Source organism: Nicotiana tomentosiformis, chromosome 7, assembly GCF_000390325.3.
Source record: "Nicotiana tomentosiformis chromosome 7, ASM39032v3, whole genome shotgun sequence".
Lineage (NCBI taxonomy): Eukaryota > Viridiplantae > Streptophyta > Magnoliopsida > Solanales > Solanaceae > Nicotiana > Nicotiana tomentosiformis.
The window spans coordinates 130972738-130994480 of record NC_090818.1 but is presented as its reverse complement, the minus strand read 5'-3'; the positions used below and the strand labels follow the sequence as shown (position 1 = coordinate 130994480).

At 36.2% G+C, this 21743-nt stretch overlaps 1 protein-coding gene and 1 long non-coding RNA gene across 2 annotated transcripts; both read left to right on the top strand.

Annotated features, from left to right (window-relative positions):
• Window positions 1–5285: 5285 nt before the first annotated feature.
• Window positions 5286–17367, top strand: LOC104086197 (vacuolar protein sorting-associated protein 55 homolog). Its single transcript, XM_018767334.3, has 5 exons — window positions 5286–6787; window positions 6863–6914; window positions 7261–7300; window positions 7405–7489; window positions 16902–17367. Exons 2-5 carry the CDS (start codon window positions 6882–6884, stop codon window positions 17083–17085), a joined length of 342 nt encoding a protein of 113 aa, XP_018622850.1. The 5' UTR covers window positions 5286–6787; window positions 6863–6881; the 3' UTR covers window positions 17086–17367.
• Window positions 17368–19108: 1741 nt separating this feature from the next.
• LOC138895048 (uncharacterized) lies at window positions 19109–20311 on the top strand. The gene is made up of 2 exons (XR_011409279.1): window positions 19109–19226; window positions 19313–20311. It is a non-coding gene; the product is annotated as an uncharacterized lncRNA (long non-coding RNA).
• The last annotated feature ends 1432 nt before the right edge of the window (window positions 20312–21743 follow it).

Genomic DNA, 21743 nt, shown 5'->3' with positions numbered 1-21743 from the left:
ATACGCATTTCTATATGCCTCATTAAAAACCTAATAAGGAAAACCCTGTGGGAAAAAACCTTAGCAAGGAAAAAAGAGTACATCGCGTATTTTACTCCCCTGATGAAAACCTTGTTTCAAATATTTGAGTCTCCGCATTCCAATCTTGTATACCATCTTCTCAAAAGTTGAAGTTGGCAAAGATTTAGTGAATAAATCTGCCGGATTGTCACTTGAACGGATTTGCTGCACATCAATGTCACCATTTTTCTGAAGATCGTGTGTGCAGAATAATTTTGGTGAAATGTGCTTCGTTCTATCTCATTTTATAAATCCTCTCTTCAATTGGGCTATACATGAAGCATTGTCTTCGTATAAAATTGTGGATCCTTTATCACACTCCAAACCATATTTTTCTTGAATAAAATGAATCATTGATCTCAACCATATGCATTCCCTACTTGCTTCATGAATAGCTATTATCTCAACATGATTTGAAAGAAGTAGCAATAATTGACTGCTTTTGTGGAGCGCCATGATATGACAGTACCTCCACATGTAAACACGTACCCGATTTGAGATCGAGCTTTATAGGGATCAGATAAATAACTTGCATCTGCATAACCAACAAGATCTGCACTACCTTTGTTAGCATAAAACAAACCCATATCAGGAGTTCCCTTTAAATATCGCAAAAAATGCTTAATCCCATTCCAATATCTCCGAGTAGGAGAAGAGCTATATCTTGCTAGTAAATTAACAGAAAATGCTATGTCAGGCCTTGTAGCATTAGCAAGATACATAATTGCACCAATTGCACTGAGATAGGGTGTTTCAGGACCAAGGAGTTCCTCATCCTCTTTTGGAGGTTGGAACATGTCCTTATTCACTTCAAGTGATCGAACAACCATTGGTGTACTCAATGGGTGCGCTTTGTCCATGTAGAAGCGTTTTAAAACCCTTTCTGTATAGGCAGATTGATGCATAAAGATCTAATTTGCTAAATATTCAATTTGCAGTCCAAGGCAAAGTTTTGTTTTTCCAAGATCTTTCATCTCAAATTCTTTCTTAAGATATTCAATTGCCTTTTGGAGCTCTTATGGAGTTCCAACAAGATTTATGTTATCAACATAAACAGCAAGTATAACAAATTCTAATGCCATTTTCTTTATAAAAATACATGGATGAATAACATCATTTATGTAACCCTATTTCAACAAATATTCACTGAGGCGATTATATCACATGCGCCCAAATTATTTTAAACCGTACAAAGATCTTTGTTATCTGATTGAATACATTTCCCGAGATTCCGAATATGCTTCGGGCATTTTAAATCCTTGAGGAATTTTCATGTAAATATCATTATCAAGTGACCCGTACAAATAAGTTGTAACCACATCCATTATATGTATTTTAAGTCTTTCACGTAAGGCTAAACTGATGAGATATCGAAATGTTATGGCATCCATAACTGGTGAATATATTTCTTCATAATCGACTCCAGGTCGTTGTGAGAATCCTTCTGCGACAAGGTGAGCCTTGTATCTTCCAACTTCATTTTGGTCATTCCTTTTTCGCACAAAAACCCATTTATGACCGACTGTTTTTACACCAGCATGTGTTTGGACTACTGGTCCAAAGACCTCTCTTCTAGCAAGTGCGTTCAATTCTAATTGAATTGCCCCTTGCCATTTTGGCCAATCAGATCTTTGTTGACATTCTTCGACAGATCGGGGTTCAAAATCTTCACTATCTTGCATAATGTTAAGTGTTATATTATATGCAAAAATATTATCCACCACTATTTCAGATCGATTTAAATTAATCCCATCACCAGTAGAACTTAATAAAAGTTCCTCGCTCACTTGAGTCTCGGGTTTATTGATTTCTTCAGGAATCTCATAACTAATCAGATCTTGGGTCTCTTCAGGAGATCCCTTCGTAATATCATTTTGATCATTTGTCAATTTTTTTTCTAGGATTTCGATCCTTAGAACCCATAGGCCTACCACGCTTCAGGCGTGCTTTAGGTTCACTAGCTCTCATGCCAATAGATGGTCCTGATGGGACATCAATTCGGATAGGCACATTCTCTGCAGGGATATGTGACTTAGTTATCCTTTTCAAATCAGTAAATGCGTCTGGCATTTGATTTGCTATATTCTGTAAATGGATGATCTTATGGACCTCCTGATTACATATAGGGGTACGTGGATCATAGTGAGATAATGATGAAACTTTTCACACAATTTATCTTTTGATTTCCTTTTTCTCTCCCCCTAATTATGGGAAATTTGTTTCATCAAATCGACAATATGCAAATCGAGTAGTAAATAAATCTCCCGTCAATAGTTCAAGATAGCGAATAATAGAGGGTGATTCAAACCCAATATATATTCATAACCTTCTTTGGGGGACCATCTTACTGCATTGTGGTTGTGTTACTGGCACATATACATCACATCCAAAAATTCGTAGATGAGCAATATTTGGTTCATGACCAAAAACTAATTGTGACGGAGAATATTTATTATAATATGTTGGTCTGAGACGGATAAGTGATGCTGTGTGCAAGATAGCATTGCCCCAAACAGTAGTGGGCAATTTTGTTTTCATAAGTAGTGGTCTTGCTATCAATTGCAGTCGTTTAATAAATGACTCTGCAAGGCCATTTTGTGTATGAACATAAGCTACAGAATGTTCAACTTTTATTCCAACTGATAGACAGTAATTATCAAAAGCTTGAGATGAGAATTCTCCAGCATTATCAAGGCGAATAGCCTTTATAGGATAATCTGAGAATTGTGCCCTTAATCGAATTATTTGGGCTAATAACTTTGCAAACGCCAGGTTGCGAGATGATAGTAGGCAAACATGAGACCATCTTGAAGATGCATCTATTAGGACCATAAAATATCTAAACAGCCCACTTGGTGGGTGAATAGGTCCACATATATCCCCATGTATACGTTCTAAAAAGGTAGGGGACTCAATGCCAACCTTCATTGGTGATGGTCTAGTGATCATTTTGCCTTGATAACAAGCATCACAAGAAAATTCATCATTTGTAAGAATCTTCAGGTTCTTTAATGGATGCCCACTCGAATTTTCAGTAATTCGTCTCATCATTATTGATCCAGGATGACCTAAACGGCCATGCCAAAGCACAAAAATATTTGAATCAGTAAACTTCTGATTTACGATAGAGTGTGCTTCAACTGTACTAATCTTTAAATAGTATAAGCCAGAAGATAAAGTTGGTAACTTTTCTACAATGCATTTCTGGCCAGAAATATTCTTTGTAATACAAAGATATTCCACGTTCATTTCATCTATTGTCTCAACATGATACCCATTTCGGCTGATATCTATAAAACTCAACAAGTTTCTTCGGGATTTGGAGGAGAATAATGCATTGTCTATAATAAGTTTTGTTCCCTTAGACAGAAATACAATATCTCTTCCGGAGCCTTCGATCAAACTTATATTACCAGAAATTGTAGAAACATTTGCTTTTTCCTTATGCAAATAAGAAAAGTATTTCTGATCTTTGAATATGGCATGAGTTGTTCCACTATCAATTACACAAATATCTTCATAATTGGTCTTTGATCCAAACATAATTTGAGGATTATCCATATTCTTCAAAATGACATAAACAAAATAAATATGATAGTAAACGTTATTATCTAAGCATAACTTTTATTTATGTACAATAATTACATAACCATACTATCTACTACAAACAACAAAAATTAAAATATTTACATTTCTACAGATTCACTATCGATCACATGACTTGTTTCTCCTTCTGGGAGTGCAAAATAATCAGCTACATCCAAATGCATGGAGTTTAAATTATCTTCAAAAATAAAATTTGCTTTAGCATTTTTCTCTGTCTTCTTCAGGGAGGCTTGATATAGCTCAATCAGGTGCTTTGGCGTATGACATGTACATGACCAATGCCCTTTTCCTCCACATTTATAGCATGCATTTTCTGGCTTTGCTTCTTGCACCGCTTCATGCTTTTTGTTCCTTCCTTTTCCACTGCTGGTGGCGAGGAGGGTTCTTTGGTGCATTGTTATTACCACGATTAGAGTTTCCTCCCCGACCACGGCCATGACCACGACTAGGGCCACGTCCTCTTCCACGCTTAGCTTGGTGGAAGTTCGTCTCATTCACTTCAGGGAATGGACAAGAACCAGTAGGTTGGCTTTCATAGTTTTTCATTAATAGCCCATTATGTTGCTCGGCTACAAGAAGATGTGAGATAAGTTCAGAATACTTTTTAAATCCCATCTCTCGATATTGCTGATGCAAGAGCATATTCGAGGCATGAAAAGTGGTGAAAGTTTTCTCCAACATATCATGATCAGTAATATTATCACCACATAGTTTCAATTGGAAAATAATTCTGAACATAGCAGAATTATACTCACTGATAGATTTAAAATCTTGTAACCTTAGATGAGTCCAATCATAATATGCCTGTGGAAGAACGACCATCTTCAGGTGGTCATATCTATCTTTCAAATTACTCCACAGTATGACTGAATCTTTAACAATAAGATATTCTATTTTCAGGACCTCATCAAGGTGATGACGTAGGAATATCATTGCTTTGGCACGGTCTTGGTTTGATGCCTGATTTTTATTTTTGATGTGTCTGCCAGACCCATCGCATCAAGATGAATTTCGGCATCAAGCACCCAAGACATGTAGCTTTTGCCCGATATATCCAGAGCTATAAACTCAAGTTTAGAAAGATTTGACATTATTTAGAAAAAGAAAGTTCGTACCTCTTATACTTTCAAAGTATTTGCTCGAGATGGCAGAGTCTCGTGCTGATAACGTGTTATAAAATAAAGACTGTAAAGTAAAGACAAGTATAGAGAGAAACTGATATATTATTCAAACTTCAAATTTCTGTACATAATGAACTGAAAATTCCTCTATTTATAGAAGTAAGGAAGCAGCTACGAGGCTTTTCAGGAAGCTGCTGCAAGGCTTTTCTTTAGTTGCTTGTAAGCTGTCTGCATGAGCTGCTTGCAACCTGTCTGTTTAATAAGAAGCTGCTGCAAATCATTTCATTGAGCTGCTTGCAACCTGTCTGCATCAGCTGCTTGTAGATAAACTTCAACAGAGTACTAAATGGATAATCTTCTTCAAAAAAATTATCTATAGTGGAGTAATAAATAAATATACACAATATAATTATTTTCATAACATGCATCTACTATTTCCCCCAATTGCATAGGTGTTAAGTATCACTTACGAAGTGGAGTTGGCAAAAGTAAAACTCCATTTGGGGCCTTTAAATGAACTTTCATACATTCGAGCACAAAGCGACAAAACAATAAAGTGGGAGGATCTCCTTAATAAATAAATTTGCAGCCAAATTTACAAGCCCAAATTTGAGTGAGGATCTCCTTAATAAATAAATTTGCAGCCAAATTTACAAGCCCAAATTTGAGTGCGAGGTCTTCCCATTGTTTCAGTTGAAGAAAATCAGATTTCCTTCCTCTTTTGCCCCTTTAAGATTTGCCATAAATGGCGATGACCATTGAAGGTACAATTTCTTACTCGCCAATTTCAGTTCTCAATTAGCAATAAACCTATAATTGATTTATTCATTTTTTCTCTTTAGTTTTATTATTCAGTGTTTGTTTCTAGTTGTTGTATAAGAAAATTGGTGGGGTTCTTTTTTGGATGAATAAAAATGACCCAATTCTACTTTTTTGAATTATTTAATAACTCTATTACAGCTGAAATACTTCTGATTAACATTTGAGCTTATGGTTCAAGAAGTTTCCTTTTTTTTTTGTCCATCTTTGCTTGTTGCTGGTAATAGAATTCTTATTATATCTTCAATTCTGGGCTTCACTGGCAGCTTATAGTATGTTTAATTGAATTGTTTTTAGTCAAAGCTTAAGTCTTGAGTCTTTTTTCAGAAATCATTTTGCACTAAAATTTGACCAAGTAGCATTGTATCATTCAAGCAGATGTAGAATGGAGAATTATTCTATCACATTGTTCATGTTACTTTCTACAGTTCTGCTCTGTTAAAGCAGCACTTAAAAAGGAAAAAAATAAGGCGGAAATGGGAAGTATGGTGATAGAGAAGAGAGGAAAAAGATAAAGAACTGGTAAAATATGTCAGGTTTTATCCTGGGTAAGCCTAATGACATAGCAAGATGAGAGCATCACATCTTAACGATATGATCCAAAGTGTGTCTTCAATTTGCTGCTGAAATTAAACTTACAATTTCTGAACTTAAAGTTGCACTATTTGGATGTTATATGTTTCATCCTCTAGTGTGTGATGACTGCTTCTGCCATTTGTCTGTACAACCTGCATGTGGCTATGGATCGTGGACTATGACTACTTCTACTCTGACTTCTATTGAGACCTTGATACTCATTTGTAGTTAATCAATTCCAAACTAACTAGTGTACTTGCAAGTTAGCATGTTTACTTGTTTGCTGAAAACATTCTAATTAATTAGTCTACTCGTTTTACTGTCCCTGAAGCTACAAGGTAAAACTGGGTCTATCAGGCTACACCATGCTGAATTTAGAGGGGCATTGCTTTGTTTACTTGATTTTTCTCTTTGGATTTTCTATTTGCAAATGATGGTATCATTAAAATAATTGCTTTTTGAGCATATTTTTTAATTCCATGTAGCTTCAGTAACTTTTAATTTGTCGAATTTCATTATGTTCATACCATTACTAACTTGATTTCTTCTGGTCATTTGTGTCATCTTTATGGTTCAATTGCTGGTGTTCACTTCTCCGATAAAGTGTAAGTGATTAAACTAATATTGGCCTTTGGTCTATATTTCTGGTCGACTGTTTTCTGATATAATGTCTGATCCAGGCTTGCGGGGCTTGCCTTCATGTTCTCTTCCAGCATCTTGTTACAGATCCTGGTAGGTCCTTATAAATATTTTCCTGCGTGATGAGTGTGCCTCTGTATTTCCAATGTCTGTGCAAGTACCAATGAATGTAGTGTATTTGCTTGTGTAGTTTTATAAGTTCAATTGTTGCGTAAGTTTATCTACTTTTTTTTATACCCCTTGTATGCCGGTGATTTCCCTCCACCACACATTACCAATATATGTGTGTATATGTGTGTGTGTGTGTGTGCAAGAGGATTATTCTGTTTATTTATTGTGCATCTAATCTATTTTTTAAAGTTAACAGTGTCTTTGGATTTGGTTTGGTCTTATCAAGAGAGTTAATTGTCATGCTTTTGCTGCATATTGTTTCTTGTAGGCTTGTGCTATATACAACAACTGGTGGCCAATATTATCAGGTTTGTCAAAGTGTGAGCTACTTACCGTGGTCTTATTTCTGCTTTTTGTAAGCAGAGTTAGCTCTAATTGTTTGCTAACTAAGAAGTTTACTTGGTTTTCACAGCTCTTATGTATGTTCTGGTTCCCATGCCGTGCTTATTCTTTGGTGGTGGGTCCACACAGTTCCTAATAAGTCGAGATGGCGGGGGGTAAGATACTTTTAAAATGTGCAAAAGCTTCTTGAATCTCCTCTCTTAGATTTTATTACATACTGCTATAGGAATTACGTTTTTTACTTATGGAAACTGAGAATAAACTATGCCTTTTTGATATTGAATATAGGGTTTTTTTTGGGGGGGGGGGGGTTACTGTATCTCATTAGCCAGCCCCCGTCAGTTGCAATCCTCTCAAATTAGTCATGGTTTGTTCTAGTATTTTCCACCCATCTCTTAAGTGGATGTTCTAGATCATGTTCACTTTAAAGTCTGAGAGATCTATATGACTTCTTATTTTATGCTCGTACATCCCTCACTCATAGCAGAATTGTTACCTTACTCAAAATAAAAAATAAAAAATCCCTCAATTCACCTCTTTCTTGAGGAAGATTTGTGATATCATACTAATTAGATGAATATTGCTGTACTAGACGTGCTATATTGAGTTACTTGAGACGCTGTTTATATAAGTAGGATTTGGTGGTTGCTAATTTGGCCAATCCCTTCATTTTTTGGAGATTGTCTTTCTGTCAAAAATTGCTTCATGTTAGTGCTGCTGCATTGATACAGTTAATTTTCGTATGGTAAACATTTACGTATTGGAGCGAATGGTTAGTGATACGGGATAACGAGCACATGTGACGTATCTGGTCTGAAATGAACTGTATCCACTCAAAATTGAGATCCCGCCTCAGTTGTACTCTTTTGAGGGATGATCTGTCAGTCTTACGAGGAGAAAAAACATGTGACTCGAGATTTTTTTTGAAAATGGCCTTCTAACTACGGTAGGTAGTAAAGAATTGGAAGATTAAGTCTTCTGCTAAAATAAACTTGCAAAGGAGGTGCAACCTATTCATTGGGGAAAGTGCTTTTTAACCCTAATGTTGGACTGCTGGAAGATGGCATGAAATGAAATGGAATGAGGTTATGAGGCAGTCATAAAGGATACTCCATCCGTTTCAATCTTGTGAACCTATTTGACTAGGCACGGAGTTTAAGAAGGAAAAATAGACTTTTGGAACTTGTGATCTTAAACATGCCAAACCATTTATTTGGTTATAAGACTTTTGAAGCTTGTGATTTAAATATGCCATTAACATTTGTGTGACTATACAAGCTTCTCATTAAGGGGAAAATAAGAAGTTTAAATTAATTAATTTTCAAAATTAGAAGGGGGTCATTTTTTTTAAAACAGACCAAAATAGAAATAGGTTCACTATTGAAACAAAGGGAGTAGTATGATTCTAGTTCGCTAGTGTGCAACTGCTTGTGGCCTTAATATTGCAAAAGGTTTAACCTAGCTACAACAGATGATAGGATAAATTCTGCTAGAGGTTGAGTTGCTCTTAGAATTAATCATTGTGTCTTCTAAACTATTAAAGCCATCCAATTTATCAAAAATGAAGTACCATGTAATTGGTGGGGCCGATATTAGGATGAATTTTGAGAAAGAAACTATTGTTATGACATGCATCATATGAGCAAGGGAGTTTAAAAAAGCAAGGCATGTGAATTTGTTCTTTATTTTTCTCTTTTACTACTCGTTCAAGTGTAGTGCCATTTCCTGAGTTCAATTTGTTAGGAAATTGATGAATAAAATTTCTATCTTATTGATTAATAAGATTCTTTTGTTAGAAAAAATGGCTTTCTTCTGGTGCTAAGGAGCCTTGAAGAAAGCAAACTTTTGAAAAGATTATGCCACAAGGATAGTGACTTGTTGAGTCTATTTGCATTTGAATGAGTTGAATGTCACAACAATAAGAATGCTAAGATTGAGATGCGGTCATACAAGACTAGGCAAGAGTAGAAATGACCAAATTTGTGAGAAGGTTCAAGTATGCATAAGTTGAGGATAAAATGAGAAAAGGTCGCGTGAGATGGTAAATCTCTAAGTAAATTGTTTTATTTGTTTTATTCATGATGCTTTAAGTAGATTGAATCAGATGTTTGAATCACAAATATAATATTCTAGATCTCCAAACATATGTGCACGATAAAAACATTAGCTCTCCTGGAATTAGGCCGACATAGGTGAATGATGCCGTGAAAAATATGAAGATCAGAACGCTTGTGGTCCCTAGAGGGTATTGCCGTATAGTTTGAAAGTGTCTTGGAGAGGTTGGAGTAAAATGACTTACCAAGCTATTTCATGTTGTACTAAGAAGTGGTAGGATGTCCGATAAGTGGAGAAAGATTACCCTTATCCCCAATTATAAAGAAATGGAGACATTCAAAGTTGTACGAACTTTTATTATATTAAACTTATGAGTCAAATGATGAAACTCGGGAAAGAGTGATATTGCATAGACTTAGGGACACTACACGAGTGGCAGAAAAGTGCTACTGGGGTGTTATGTGATAGAAGGATACCTGCCAAAGTGAATGGTAAGTTCTATAAAACAATTATAAGACCGACAATGCTATGTGAGGGTGAATGTTGGGCAATTAAAATTAAACACATTCACAAGATGAGTATCATGGTTACGTGGATGCCAAGATGGATGCGTGGTCATACAATATTCGACAAGATTAGAAATGATCACATTCTCAAGAAGGTTCAAGTAGCACACATGGAAGTAAAAGGTTGCTTGAGATGGTTTGGTCAGCAAAATAAGAGAAGGTCATTGAGTTGGTTTGGTCATGTCCTAGTCGACCTCCTGATACACTGGTCGGTAGGTGTGAGATCATGGTGACTAAAAACGTCAAAAGAAGATGATGTGACCTAAACTCACATAGAAGTAAGTTGTCTGAATGATCTATAATCTTTGTGGATACTGTTAGTTTACAGATATGTACATAATATAGTCTTGTCCCACATTGGAATAAGAGTAATATGTCCTTGTAGAGTATAACTATAAATACGGACCTCTTATATTGTATTGGGTATCTAATATCAATAAGATTTTTCTCTCGTGCATTCTCACATGGTATTAGAGCTTCAGTGAGAAAAGATCGCTGTGTGTCATTCCAGCGACATCCGTGAAGAAATAACTTAGTCACCGTGCAATTTTTCAGTGACCTAAGTGACTGTTTGCGTCAAAGTCACTATTTATCAATGTTGTGAACAAACCACCACCACCACAAGGTCCGCCGTAGTCCCGCGACCAAACCCCAGAAAATCCCACCTGAAAACTCATAGCCACGCGCCCTCACGCGCTAGGCAGAGTCCAAATTTTCCGGCGAGATATGTGCACGCGCCGGGCGCGTGAGACCCCTTACAACTATTTTCCGACGAACTTCCTTTAGGAAAGCTTACTCGCACAACAATCCCGAGTCGACCAGTGCTATCCCCAACAAATTCCGACCATTTTGAGTTTTTTCAGGCAATTACAGTAAGATTCTGACGACTACAATATTCCCTTATTCTGTCTCAGTGCTTCCTTACTCTGTTTCAGTGGATTACAGTTGATTCTTTCTCTTATTTGGTAATAATTTGCAACGATGTCTTTGGGATTTGATTTTTTGGGTCTAGAAACATGAGTTCTGGAAGCTCTAGTGTTATGATTACCTCAGAACCTTTAATGGGAAGTTCAAACTACTTAGCTTGAGCTTCATCTGTCGAGTTGTGGTGTAAAGGTCAAGGTGCTCAAGATCATCTAATGAAACAGTCTAGCGAATGAGATGAAAAAGCGATAGCGCTTTGGGCAAAGATCGATGCTCAGTTATGTAGCATCTTATGGCGATCTATTGATTCCAAGTTGATGCCCTTGTTTCGTCCATTCCAGACATGATATTTGGTTTGGGCAAAGGCTCATACTTTATACACTAATGACATATCTCGCTTCTATGATGTGATATCGCGGATGACAAACGTAAAGAAGCAAGAATTAGATATGTCTACTTACTTGGGTCAAGTACACACAGTCATGGAGGAATTTGAGAAATTGATGCCAGTTTCTGCTAGTCTTGAAAAACAACAAGAGCAGGGACAAAAGATGTTTCTAGTTCTTACCCTCATTGGACTTCCTAATGATCTTGATTCAGTACGCGGCCAGATTTTGGCTAGTCCGACTGTCCCCACAATTGATGAATTATTCTCTCGATTACTCCGCCTTGCTGCACCACCAAGTCACCCAGTGATCTCATCACAAATACTTGATTCCTCTGTTCTCGCATCCCAGACAGTGGAGAATAGACGAGGAGGAGCTCGTTTTGGAAGATCTAGACCCAAGTGTTCTTATTGTCACAAACTTGGACGCACTTGTGAAATATGTTATTCCTTACATGGTCGTCCACCCAAAAATGCTTACATTGCTCAGACCGAGACTAAAGGTAACTAGTGGTTTTCTTTATCTAAAGAAGAATATAATGAGCTCCTTCAGTATCGAACAAGTAAGCAGACATCTCCACAAGTAGCCTCGATTCTCAAGCTGATACTTCTGTTGCTGGTAATTCTTTTGCTTGTGTTTCCCAGTCTAGTACTCTTGGACCATGGGTCATGGATTCGGGCGCTTCTGATCACATCTCTGTAATATATCACTTTTGGCGAATATTGTATATTCACAGTCTCTTCCCACTGTTACTTTAGCCAATGGATGTCAAACTAAGGCAAAAGGAGTTGGACAAGCTAATCCCTTGTCTTCTATCACCCTTGATTCCATTCTTTATGTCCCTGGCTGTCCTTTTAGTCTTGTATCTGTTAGTCGTTTGACTCGTGCCCTCCATTGTGATATATATTTTATTGACGATTCTTTTATTATGCAGGACCGCAGTACGGGACAGACAATTGGTACATGACGTGAATCAGAAGGCCTTTACTACCTTAACTCACTCAGTCCTTCCACGACATGTCTAGTTACAGATCCTCCAGACCTAATCCACAGACGTTTAGGACGTCCGAGTTTATCCAAACTTCAGAAGGTGGTGTCTAGTTTAGCTAGTTTGTCTACATTAGATTGTGAGTCGTGTTAGCTTGGGAAACATACCCGAGCCTCCTTTCTGCGTAGTGTTGAGAGTCATGCAGAGTATGTTTTCTCCTTAGTTCATTATGATATATGGGGTCCTAGTAGAGTCAGTTCAACCTGGGGATTTCGTTTTATTGTTAGTTTTATTGATGATTATTCAAGATGTACTTGGCTTTTCTTAATGAAAGATCGTCCTGAGTTATTTTCTATATTCCAGAGTTTCTGTGCTGAAATCAAAAACCAATTTGGTGTTTTTATTCGCACTTTTCGCAGTGATAATGCCTTAGAATATTTATCTTCTCAGTTTCAGCAGTTTATGACTTCTCAAGGAATTATTCATCAGACATCTTGTCCTTATACCCCTCAGCAAAATGGGGTTGCAGAGAGAGAATAGACATCTTATTGAGACTGCTCGCACACTTCTAATTGAATCTCGTGTTCCGTTGCGTTTTTGGGGCGATGCAGTTCTCACACCTTGTTATTTGATTAATCGGATGCCTTCATCTCCTATCAAGGATCAGATTCCGCATTCAATATTGTTTCCCCAGTCACCCTTATACTCTCTTCCACCTCGTGTTTTTGGGAGCACGTGTTTTGTTCATAACTTAGCCTCTGGGAAAAATAAGTTAGCTCCTCATGCTGTCTTCCTTGGTTATTCTCGTGTTCATAAGGGATATCGTTGTTATTCCCCCGATCTTTGTAGGTACCTTATGTCAGCTGACGTCACATTTTTTGAGTCTAAACCTTTCTTTACCTCTGCTGACCACCATGATATATCTGAGGTCTTTCCTATACATACCTTTGAAGAGTTTACTATAGCTCCTCCACCTTCGACCACAGAAGTTTCACCTATACCAACCGTTGAGGAGTTTAGTGTTGTTCCTCCTAGATTCCCAGCCACATGAACACCACTCTTGACTTAGCACCGTCGTCCGCGATCTACATCAGGCCCAACTGGTTCTCGTCCTGCACCTGACCCTGCTCCTACTGCGGACTTGTCTCTCCTTAGTACACCGATTGCACTTCGGAAAGGTATACAAACCACACTTAATCCTAATCCCCATTATGTCGGTTTAAGTTATCATCGTTTGTCATCTTCCCATTATGCTTTTATATCTTCTTTGTCCTCAATTTCCATCCCTAAGTCTACAGGTGAAGCGTTGTTTCATCCAGGATGGCGACATGCTATGAGTGACGAGATGTTTGCTTTACAAACAAGTGGTACTTCAGAGCTTGTTCCCCTTCCTTCAGGTAAATCTATTGTTGGTTGTCGTTGGGTTTATGCATTCAAAGTTGGTCCCGATGGCCAGGTTGATCGACTTAAGGCCCGTCTTGTTGCCAAAGGATATACTTAGATATTTAGGCTCAATTACAGTGATACCTTCTCTCCCGTGGCTAAAGTCGCATCAGTCCGCCTTTTTCTATCCATGGCTACGGTTCGTCATTGGCCTCTCTATCAGCTGGACATTAAGAATGCCTTTCTTCACGTTGATCTTGAGGATGAGGTTTATATGGTGCAACCACCTGGTTTTGTTGCTCAGGGGGAGTCTCGTGACCTTGTATGTCGCTTGCGTCAGTCACTTTATGGTCTAAAACAGTCTGCTCGAGCTTGGTTTGGTAAGTTCAACACGGTTATCCAGGAGTTTGGCATGACTCGTAGTGAAGCTGATCACTCTGTGTTTTATCGGCACTCTGCTTCAAGTCTCTGTGTTTATCTGGTAGTCTATGTTGATGATATTGTTATTACTGGCAATGATTGGGATGGTATTACCAATCTGAAGCAACATCTCTTCCAGCACTTCCAAACTAAGGATCTAGGTAGATTGAAGTACTTTCTAGGTATTGAGGTTGCTCAATCTAGTTCAGGTATTGTTATTTCTCAAAGAAAATATGCCTTAGACATTCTTGAGGAGACATGGATGATACGCTGCAGACCTGTTGACATTCCGATAGATCCGAATTATAAACTTCTGCCAGGACAGGGGGAGCCGCTTAGCGATCCTACAAGCTATAAGCGGCTGGTTGGTAAATTAAATTATCTCACAGTGACTAGACCTGACATTTCTTATCCTGTGAGTGTTGTAAGTCACTTTATGAATTCTCCATATGATAGTCATTGGATGCAATTGTCCGCATTATTCGGTATATAAAATCGGCTCCAAGCAAAGGGTTACTGTTTGAGGATCGAGGTCATGAGCAGATCGTTGGATGCTCAGATGCTGATTCGGCAGGATCACCTTCTAATAGACGTTTTACGTCTGGATATTGTGTTTTAGTGGGAGTAAATTTGGTATCTTTTAAGAGCAAGAAACAGAATGTAGTTGCTCGGTCTAGTGCAGAAGCAGAATATTAAGCAATGGCTATGGCAACATGTGAGCTAGTCTGGACCAAACAATTTCTCAAGGAGTTTAAATTTGGTGAAATCAGTCAGATGGAACTTGTGTGCGATAATCAAGCTGCCCTTCATATTGTATCGAATTCGGTGTTCCATGAGAGAACTAAACATATTGAGATTGATTGTCACTTTGTCAGAGAAAAGATACTTTCAGGAGAGATTGCTACAAAGTTTGTGAGGTCGAATGATCAGCTTGCAGATATTTTCACCAAGTCCCTCACTGGTTCTCGTATTGGTTATATATGTAACAAGCTCGGTACATATGATTTGTATGCACCGGTTTGAGGGAGAGTGTTAGTTTACAGATATGTATATAATGTAGTCTTGTCCCACATTGAAATAAGAGTAATATGTCCTTGTAGAGTATATCTATAAATAAGGACCTCTTGTATTGTATTGAGTATCAAATATCAATAAGATTGTTCTCCCGTGCATTCTCACAGATACATTGCGAACTTAGCGAAAGATAGACACAATGAAGGGAAAAAATCGATATAGGAGATGCCTATTAGTTGAGAATATGTTTTAAACATAATAGATTTTTATTGTGGGTTCTGTTGCGGCCAAACACACATGCAAGTATATGCGGTTGTCAAGTAATAAAGTGACTAAAAGTCGGATGTCGAACCCCGAGGACTTGTGATTAACTATTAACTAAATTTGACTATCCTAATTATCTAAACAAGAAGTAAGCCTAGAAGTATTTGATTCTAAACTAATTAAAATAAAGAAAAATAAATTGTGAACTCTGAACGAAGGAAGAGTAACAATCCTATTGTATTTTTCAATTGAAGTAACTAATTAATTTATCTGGTTTATTCGTTAACATGGTTAATATTGCTCATAAGAATATGTCGATCTTTTATTCACCTATTCAAGCTAATCTAGCACCTATATGTCTATAGAATTAGAATCAACAAGAATGCATTTACAATTCCCGTATAATAACCAAGCAAGACAATTATCATATGCCTATCCTAACCGCGAATCCGTTCCCCGATGCCGGGGTTCAAGAACTTGCTCTACTCAAGCCTATGTGCAATCTAGAATTTCCACTTTCGAGAACTCTAGATTCGTAGATAGTATTTAATTGGTGATCAAACAATCAAATAATTGAGCACATGATTGAATAAATAAATCAATACGATAAACTAAGAAATCAAAATCAATATTCGAATAACAGTAATCATGAAAGAACCACAACCCTAGAACGTGAAGTTTAGCTCCACATAAACATGGTAGCCAAACAACAAATCATCCCAAGAAACATAAAATATTACTAAGTTTGGTGGAAGAAAAGATGAAACCCGGCCTCCATGACGGCTCTGTGCTTTTCCTTCGTCAAAAATTCCTCTAAAAAACATCCAACCTCCTTAATAATCACGTTTAGGATGTATTTATAGGCTATGGTGGGAGTCTCCAAGTCCAAAATTGAGTAGAAACCAATTTATTCGCGGATTGGGGGACCATGCTTGAGAGCAACTGAGGCATGGTCTGGGGCGCGGTTGAGCAGGCTTTAGACCAGGTGAGGCCTGGTCTGGGGCGCGGTACCCTTGCCTTATTCCGATTTTCTCCTGTTCGTGCTCTTTTCTTGTGTCTTCAACATTTTTTTGTGCAACTTTCATTCCTTTATGTATTCCAATGATCCTACACATAAAAACACCTTAATTAAGCTCAAACATCGCACAATTAATCATTAAAGCACTAAAATGTAAGGTAAGTTATGCACTAAAACTATACATTTATAGCCAAACATCAGGTTCTATGCCTTTTAGGAGTAGTTTATCCTTTCAGAGATTTTTACATATTGAAAATATAGAGAACTTCTACTATTTTAATTTGCATTTTTATAATATTGGCATGAGATGAGTTTAAATGGAGTAATAGTTTGCGAGGATTCATATAGCCAATCCCAACTTGTTTGGTACTGAGGTTTAGTTGTTGTAGTTGCTGGTGGCTATTATCTTGGGTCCTGTGGAAGTTTGAGTTTCTATGATTTTATGTTTTACTTTATGACGACCTCCTTTCTTGTTTCTGCTTATCTTTTGTTTTGTGACTCCCACTAAATCCTTCTCATTATCACACCTTCTTTTCCTGGTCTTTGCAGCTGGATGGATGCTGCTAAATTCTTAACAGGGGCATCAGCTGTGGGAAGCATAGCCATCCCCATTATTCTCAGACATGCTGATCTGATCCAGACAGGAGCAATGTTCATTGAATTTGTGTCGTTCTTCATATTTGTCTGCACAGTTCTGTGTTTTCATCGTGCCAGTCTTGATGACGAGTGGTGATATAAAAATTGAGCAAGAATGCAAACAAAGGTACCTGAAAAGGAACCGATGCTAGAAGTGAGACTAGAAATTTCCCAATGTGTATAGCTTTGTATGCTCTTCTTCTCCAGATTGTTGGCGTGAGAATTATTTTCTCAAAATTTAAACCTTCTGCTGATGGAACAAAGATCATCTCTCTTCTTTTTTTTTTTGGTTATTTGCATAGATAGTTGCTAACGGGACTCAATGTATAATAGGAAAAATGGTTACATCTTCAATCCTTATTCAAATTATTTTGGTGCATCTTCAAAAGCCTATTTTAGTTGAAGTAAAACTGTCTATTTGCTTATCGTAGCATGTTAATCATGGATTGTTGTGTGCTAGCTGTAGACTGTTCCAATCGTGAAGACAAAACATGGTTGAAATTCAGAAAAAGAAGATAATTTCAAATGGTGCAAAACTTACCCTTTCATTTTGTAATTGTGTTTAGTACTTCTTGAGTGAGTTCTCCGTTCCCCTCAAAACTTAGATATTATTAATCTTATATTCAACGAACTGATCGTACGTTACAAAGTCTTAGAGAGGTGTGTGAAAGTAATATAAATGTATACAAGTATTACTTGAAAAAAATAAATCCTGATAAATAGCATCATCTTTTTGCACTCACTAATTGAGAAGGAAGAATTTCAATTTTTCCTGTGAGCTTTGCTCTAGTGGTAAAAGCATATGCGTGTGGGTTAAAAAAAAAAAAGAAGTTAAAAGAAAGTTGTGCTGGTATATAGCAATTACAAAGTACATTATCACCAAAATTGTGATGGGGTGGTAGATAGTACTTCATATTCTTAATCAGAAGTTTCGGGTTCAAATTTTGAGAATGAATTTATTGTCGCTAATGGATTTCTGATTAGTACTCAGGCGCCACTTTTAGGTTGTTTCGTTTTTACGTGTGGTTACAATAAGAAATTGAACTTGTGAAAATTTATACTCCATTTGAAAGTGGTTTGACTTGGACTTAAACATTCTTGGTTGTGTGTTTATATATTTCTTTTCTATAAAATAGAAAAGATCAGGTTTCGACCTGTCAGCTTAAGGTCAATATAACCCAAGTTGAGGGTATTTGTCTTTTAAAAGTTGTTATTCTACGTGGCTTTTATTCTTTTACCCACCGCATAATCTTATCGCTTACATCGGGTAAATTTTACAAATGATCATATAACTATGATTTTTTTCACTAAAGTCATATAACTATGTTTTCTCACACAAAAATTATAAAACTTTTACTAACTCACACAAAAATCATAGTGATTGGAAAATATAATTTTTCAGTAGTATTTTCTTATTTTGTGATTTTTTATTTTCTTATTTTCAGTCTAATAAATAATAATCAAATTAAAATAAGGACGAGCCAAGCCGACCTGGCCCACCCGACCCAATACTCATATATAAAAACTAAAACAATACTAAAAGTGAATAGTAAATCCTTCAAAACATAATACACCATCTTTTATTTTTCTTTTCAAGATTTTTATTCAAATCGATAGCATTTTTATTTCAAGTGCTCTCTAATTATATCTTTTATTTCCTTTTTTTTTTGTGAGAATCTCATGCATTCTGAACTAAGTTTCTTATGGGGATGAATTTACTTTTAGTATTATTTTAACTTATGTATATGAGTATTGGGTCAGGCTGGGTTGGGTCATTACTATTTTAAGGAAAAAATATAAAATTAATTGGCCGACCAAAATTACTTGAATTTGCTAGCCAAAATATATATAGAATGTGTATATTATACATATTTTATTGGCTATTATTTTTGGGAACAACTTAAAATATACTCATATTTCTCCTATTTTAATTGGTTAATTATTTATTAGACTAAAAATAAAAAATAGAAAAACGTAAAATAAGAAAATACTATCGAAAAATTTATTTTTTTACGACTGTGATTTTTGTGTGAATTAGAGAAAGTTTTATTATTTTTGTGTGAGAAAATAAAATTATATGAAAAAACAAGTCATACTTATATAACAATTTGTGAAATTTAGGCTTGAGTCTGCTAATCGGTTTTCCCTCTCTTTGGTCTTGCTTACTGATTTCTCTTGGGAATTTCACTCCCAATACAGAAGTACAGAACAATTTATCTCTCTTGTGCTCAACCCAAGGTCAATTTTATTTGATTTCAACTCAATTGAATTATAAGAATTTTTTGCTGTACAAAATTGATTAGTATTCTGTTCAATTATTTCAGAGTTTCGTTATGGAAGAGCGTGGAGAAAACCATGAAAAGGACCAATTTTTATTGCAAATCTAAATGTCATAGGATTATCAGTTACAGAGCATGTGCTTGAAGACGCCTTCTGCCATTTTTTGTAAAAATATCTTTGTCAGGTTTGTACTTCTTCATATTTAAGTTCTTCTTCTAATTTATCCAGTATGTTTGCATGTATAGCTTTGTGTTGAATGCAAATAAATCTAAACTATTAAAATTCATAGTGGGTTGATTCAGATCTTGGATAATGTCTTGGCCGAATATTTTTTTTATTTATGTGTACTCATTATTTTGAACCTTATAGTCTTTCTTATTTTGTGCTTTTTACCTTTTCCGGCTTTTTGAGTACGTTTGAAAATAACTAAATTACAATTGAGTTTTTCACTTCATGCTTGGGTCAATGTAATTCATATTTTTCTGATAGGTTGAAGAAACAAAGTGTGAAATAGCATTTTCTCAGTACCTACTAAGTTTCAAATTTTTTCCTAACTGAATGAAACGACCCCTAAGGTGTTCCGTGAAATTACTTGGCAGAGACGGAGCCAAGATTTGAAACTTATGGGTTCGAGATTCTAGTTTTTTTAAGTTATTAGGTTCTAAACTAATAATTTATACATATTCCGTGAATTTCACAAGACAAATACATAGTCTGCACAAAAACTACTGGGTTCGGCCGAACCCGTAAACATAGAGCTAGCTCCGCCCCTGCAGTCCTTGGGGCCCTTCTTTTAATGAACGTAAGCTTCAATAATCTATGAGTCTTCTTTATAAAAACAATCCATTATAGTCTTTTATAAAAATTGGTTTGGTTCGTCTCTGTAACTTAAGATTTTAATGTAAAAGCTAAAATAAAATAAGAAAGACAAGGTTGATATGAACAAAATTAAAATTATTACTTTCATTTCTTTGATTATGAGATGTGAGGAACTGATTTTATAGAGTAAATGATGAGGAAAGAGAGTAAACGAAGAACGAAAAGGACAAAGAAACTAAAGAAAGTGTTCTATTTTAGATCTAAAAAGGTCAAGCCACTGATAGTCACAACTTGGCATCTCCTATATTTCACTATCCACAAAGTCTGCATTTTTATTGGCTGAACTGTAAACTATATCCACCATTAAAAAGATACAACGTAACCTCAAGGTCTCCACCTCAGAAGGACAATCACTTTTTTTCCCCTTCATATTTTGTTTCATTTATTGTGGCCCTTGTCACTCCTAAATATGAACACTGAACCAAATGTTTGAGTATTCAAAGTTAGGTGAATGAAAAAATCAAAATTTATCAAGAGAATAATTACACTTAACTCAACTGCTACTTTATCTATATTATTTTTTAGGTATTGCCAAAAGAGTCTATCAATGGAAGTGGTTTATCATACTTTTGATTTTATACCAGAAAAAAGAGTAAAGATCTTAAACTCTTATAAAGCTATATGATAGAGGAACTATAAGTAAGAAGAACTCTAATGATTAAAGAAAATTCATACTACGGAGAACCCTGCTGATATGCTGACAAAAGTGGTGACTGCGGTCAAGTTTCAACATTGTTTGGATTTGATCAACATTGTTGAACACTAAAGATTGAAGATGAAGACACAACCAAAATTTGTTATTGAGAGAAAATTGAAGATGTGGAATTTTGCCAAGGTGGAGATTTGTTGAAATTGGCAAAAGTACCACATCGGTGGATGACAATTTTGAATGAGAATTTCACCCTATAAAAGGAGGCCTAATGTTTAGGATTTAAATACACCTCTCATTTGCCTTTTATCTTCTTAAGGCATTTGTATCTTCTCTCTTTAGTATTATTTCACTTGTAATTTTGGAGTGGAATAAAATATTGATTGTGTCCGAGGAAGTAGGCAAAATTGGCCGAACCTCGTAAATTCTGGTGTTCTTTTATTGTTGTCTTATTGTCTTGTTTATTATTTAGTGGTTGTCATAATTTTTGGTATAGTAGTTGTGACTCATTCACACTATATACATTTGGCTTCCGCAACAATTGGTATCAGAGCCAAGGTACTGTCTAAGTATGCTCTGTGGTTGCAGCATAGTCTGATCTTCCACATCAGAAAAGATCTATCTTGGTAACTGAGTCAAGGTTCTGTCTGAGTATGCTCTGTGGTTGCAGCTTAGTCTGATCTTCCACACCAGAAAGGAAATAATCTTGATTTGTGTCGTCAGCTACTAAATAATATTTGTGTCAAAATGGGAGACAGTAAACAAGAAGAATCTACATCAAGTGTCAATAATACGTCATCGTTGGCATCTTCGCTTATGACAAGAATTGTGTCAAATGCGAAATTTGCGGTAGAAATTTTTGACGGGTCAGGACATTTTGGGATGTGGCAAGGCGAGGTTCTAGATGTTCTTTTTCAACAAGGGCTAGATCTTGCCATTGAAGAAAA

Bases quoted from the DNA above. Each gene is read 5' to 3' on its own strand.
- LOC104086197 (XM_018767334.3), top strand. From the start codon at position 6,882: ATGTTCTCTTCCAGCATCTTGTTACAGATCCTG. The intron at 7,301-7,404 runs GTTTGTCAAAGT...TGGTTTTCACAG, and splicing joins CTGGTGGCCAATATTATCAG to CTCTTATGTATGTTCTGGTT. The intron at 7,490-16,901 runs GTAAGATACTTT...TGGTCTTTGCAG, and splicing joins ATAAGTCGAGATGGCGGGGG to CTGGATGGATGCTGCTAAAT.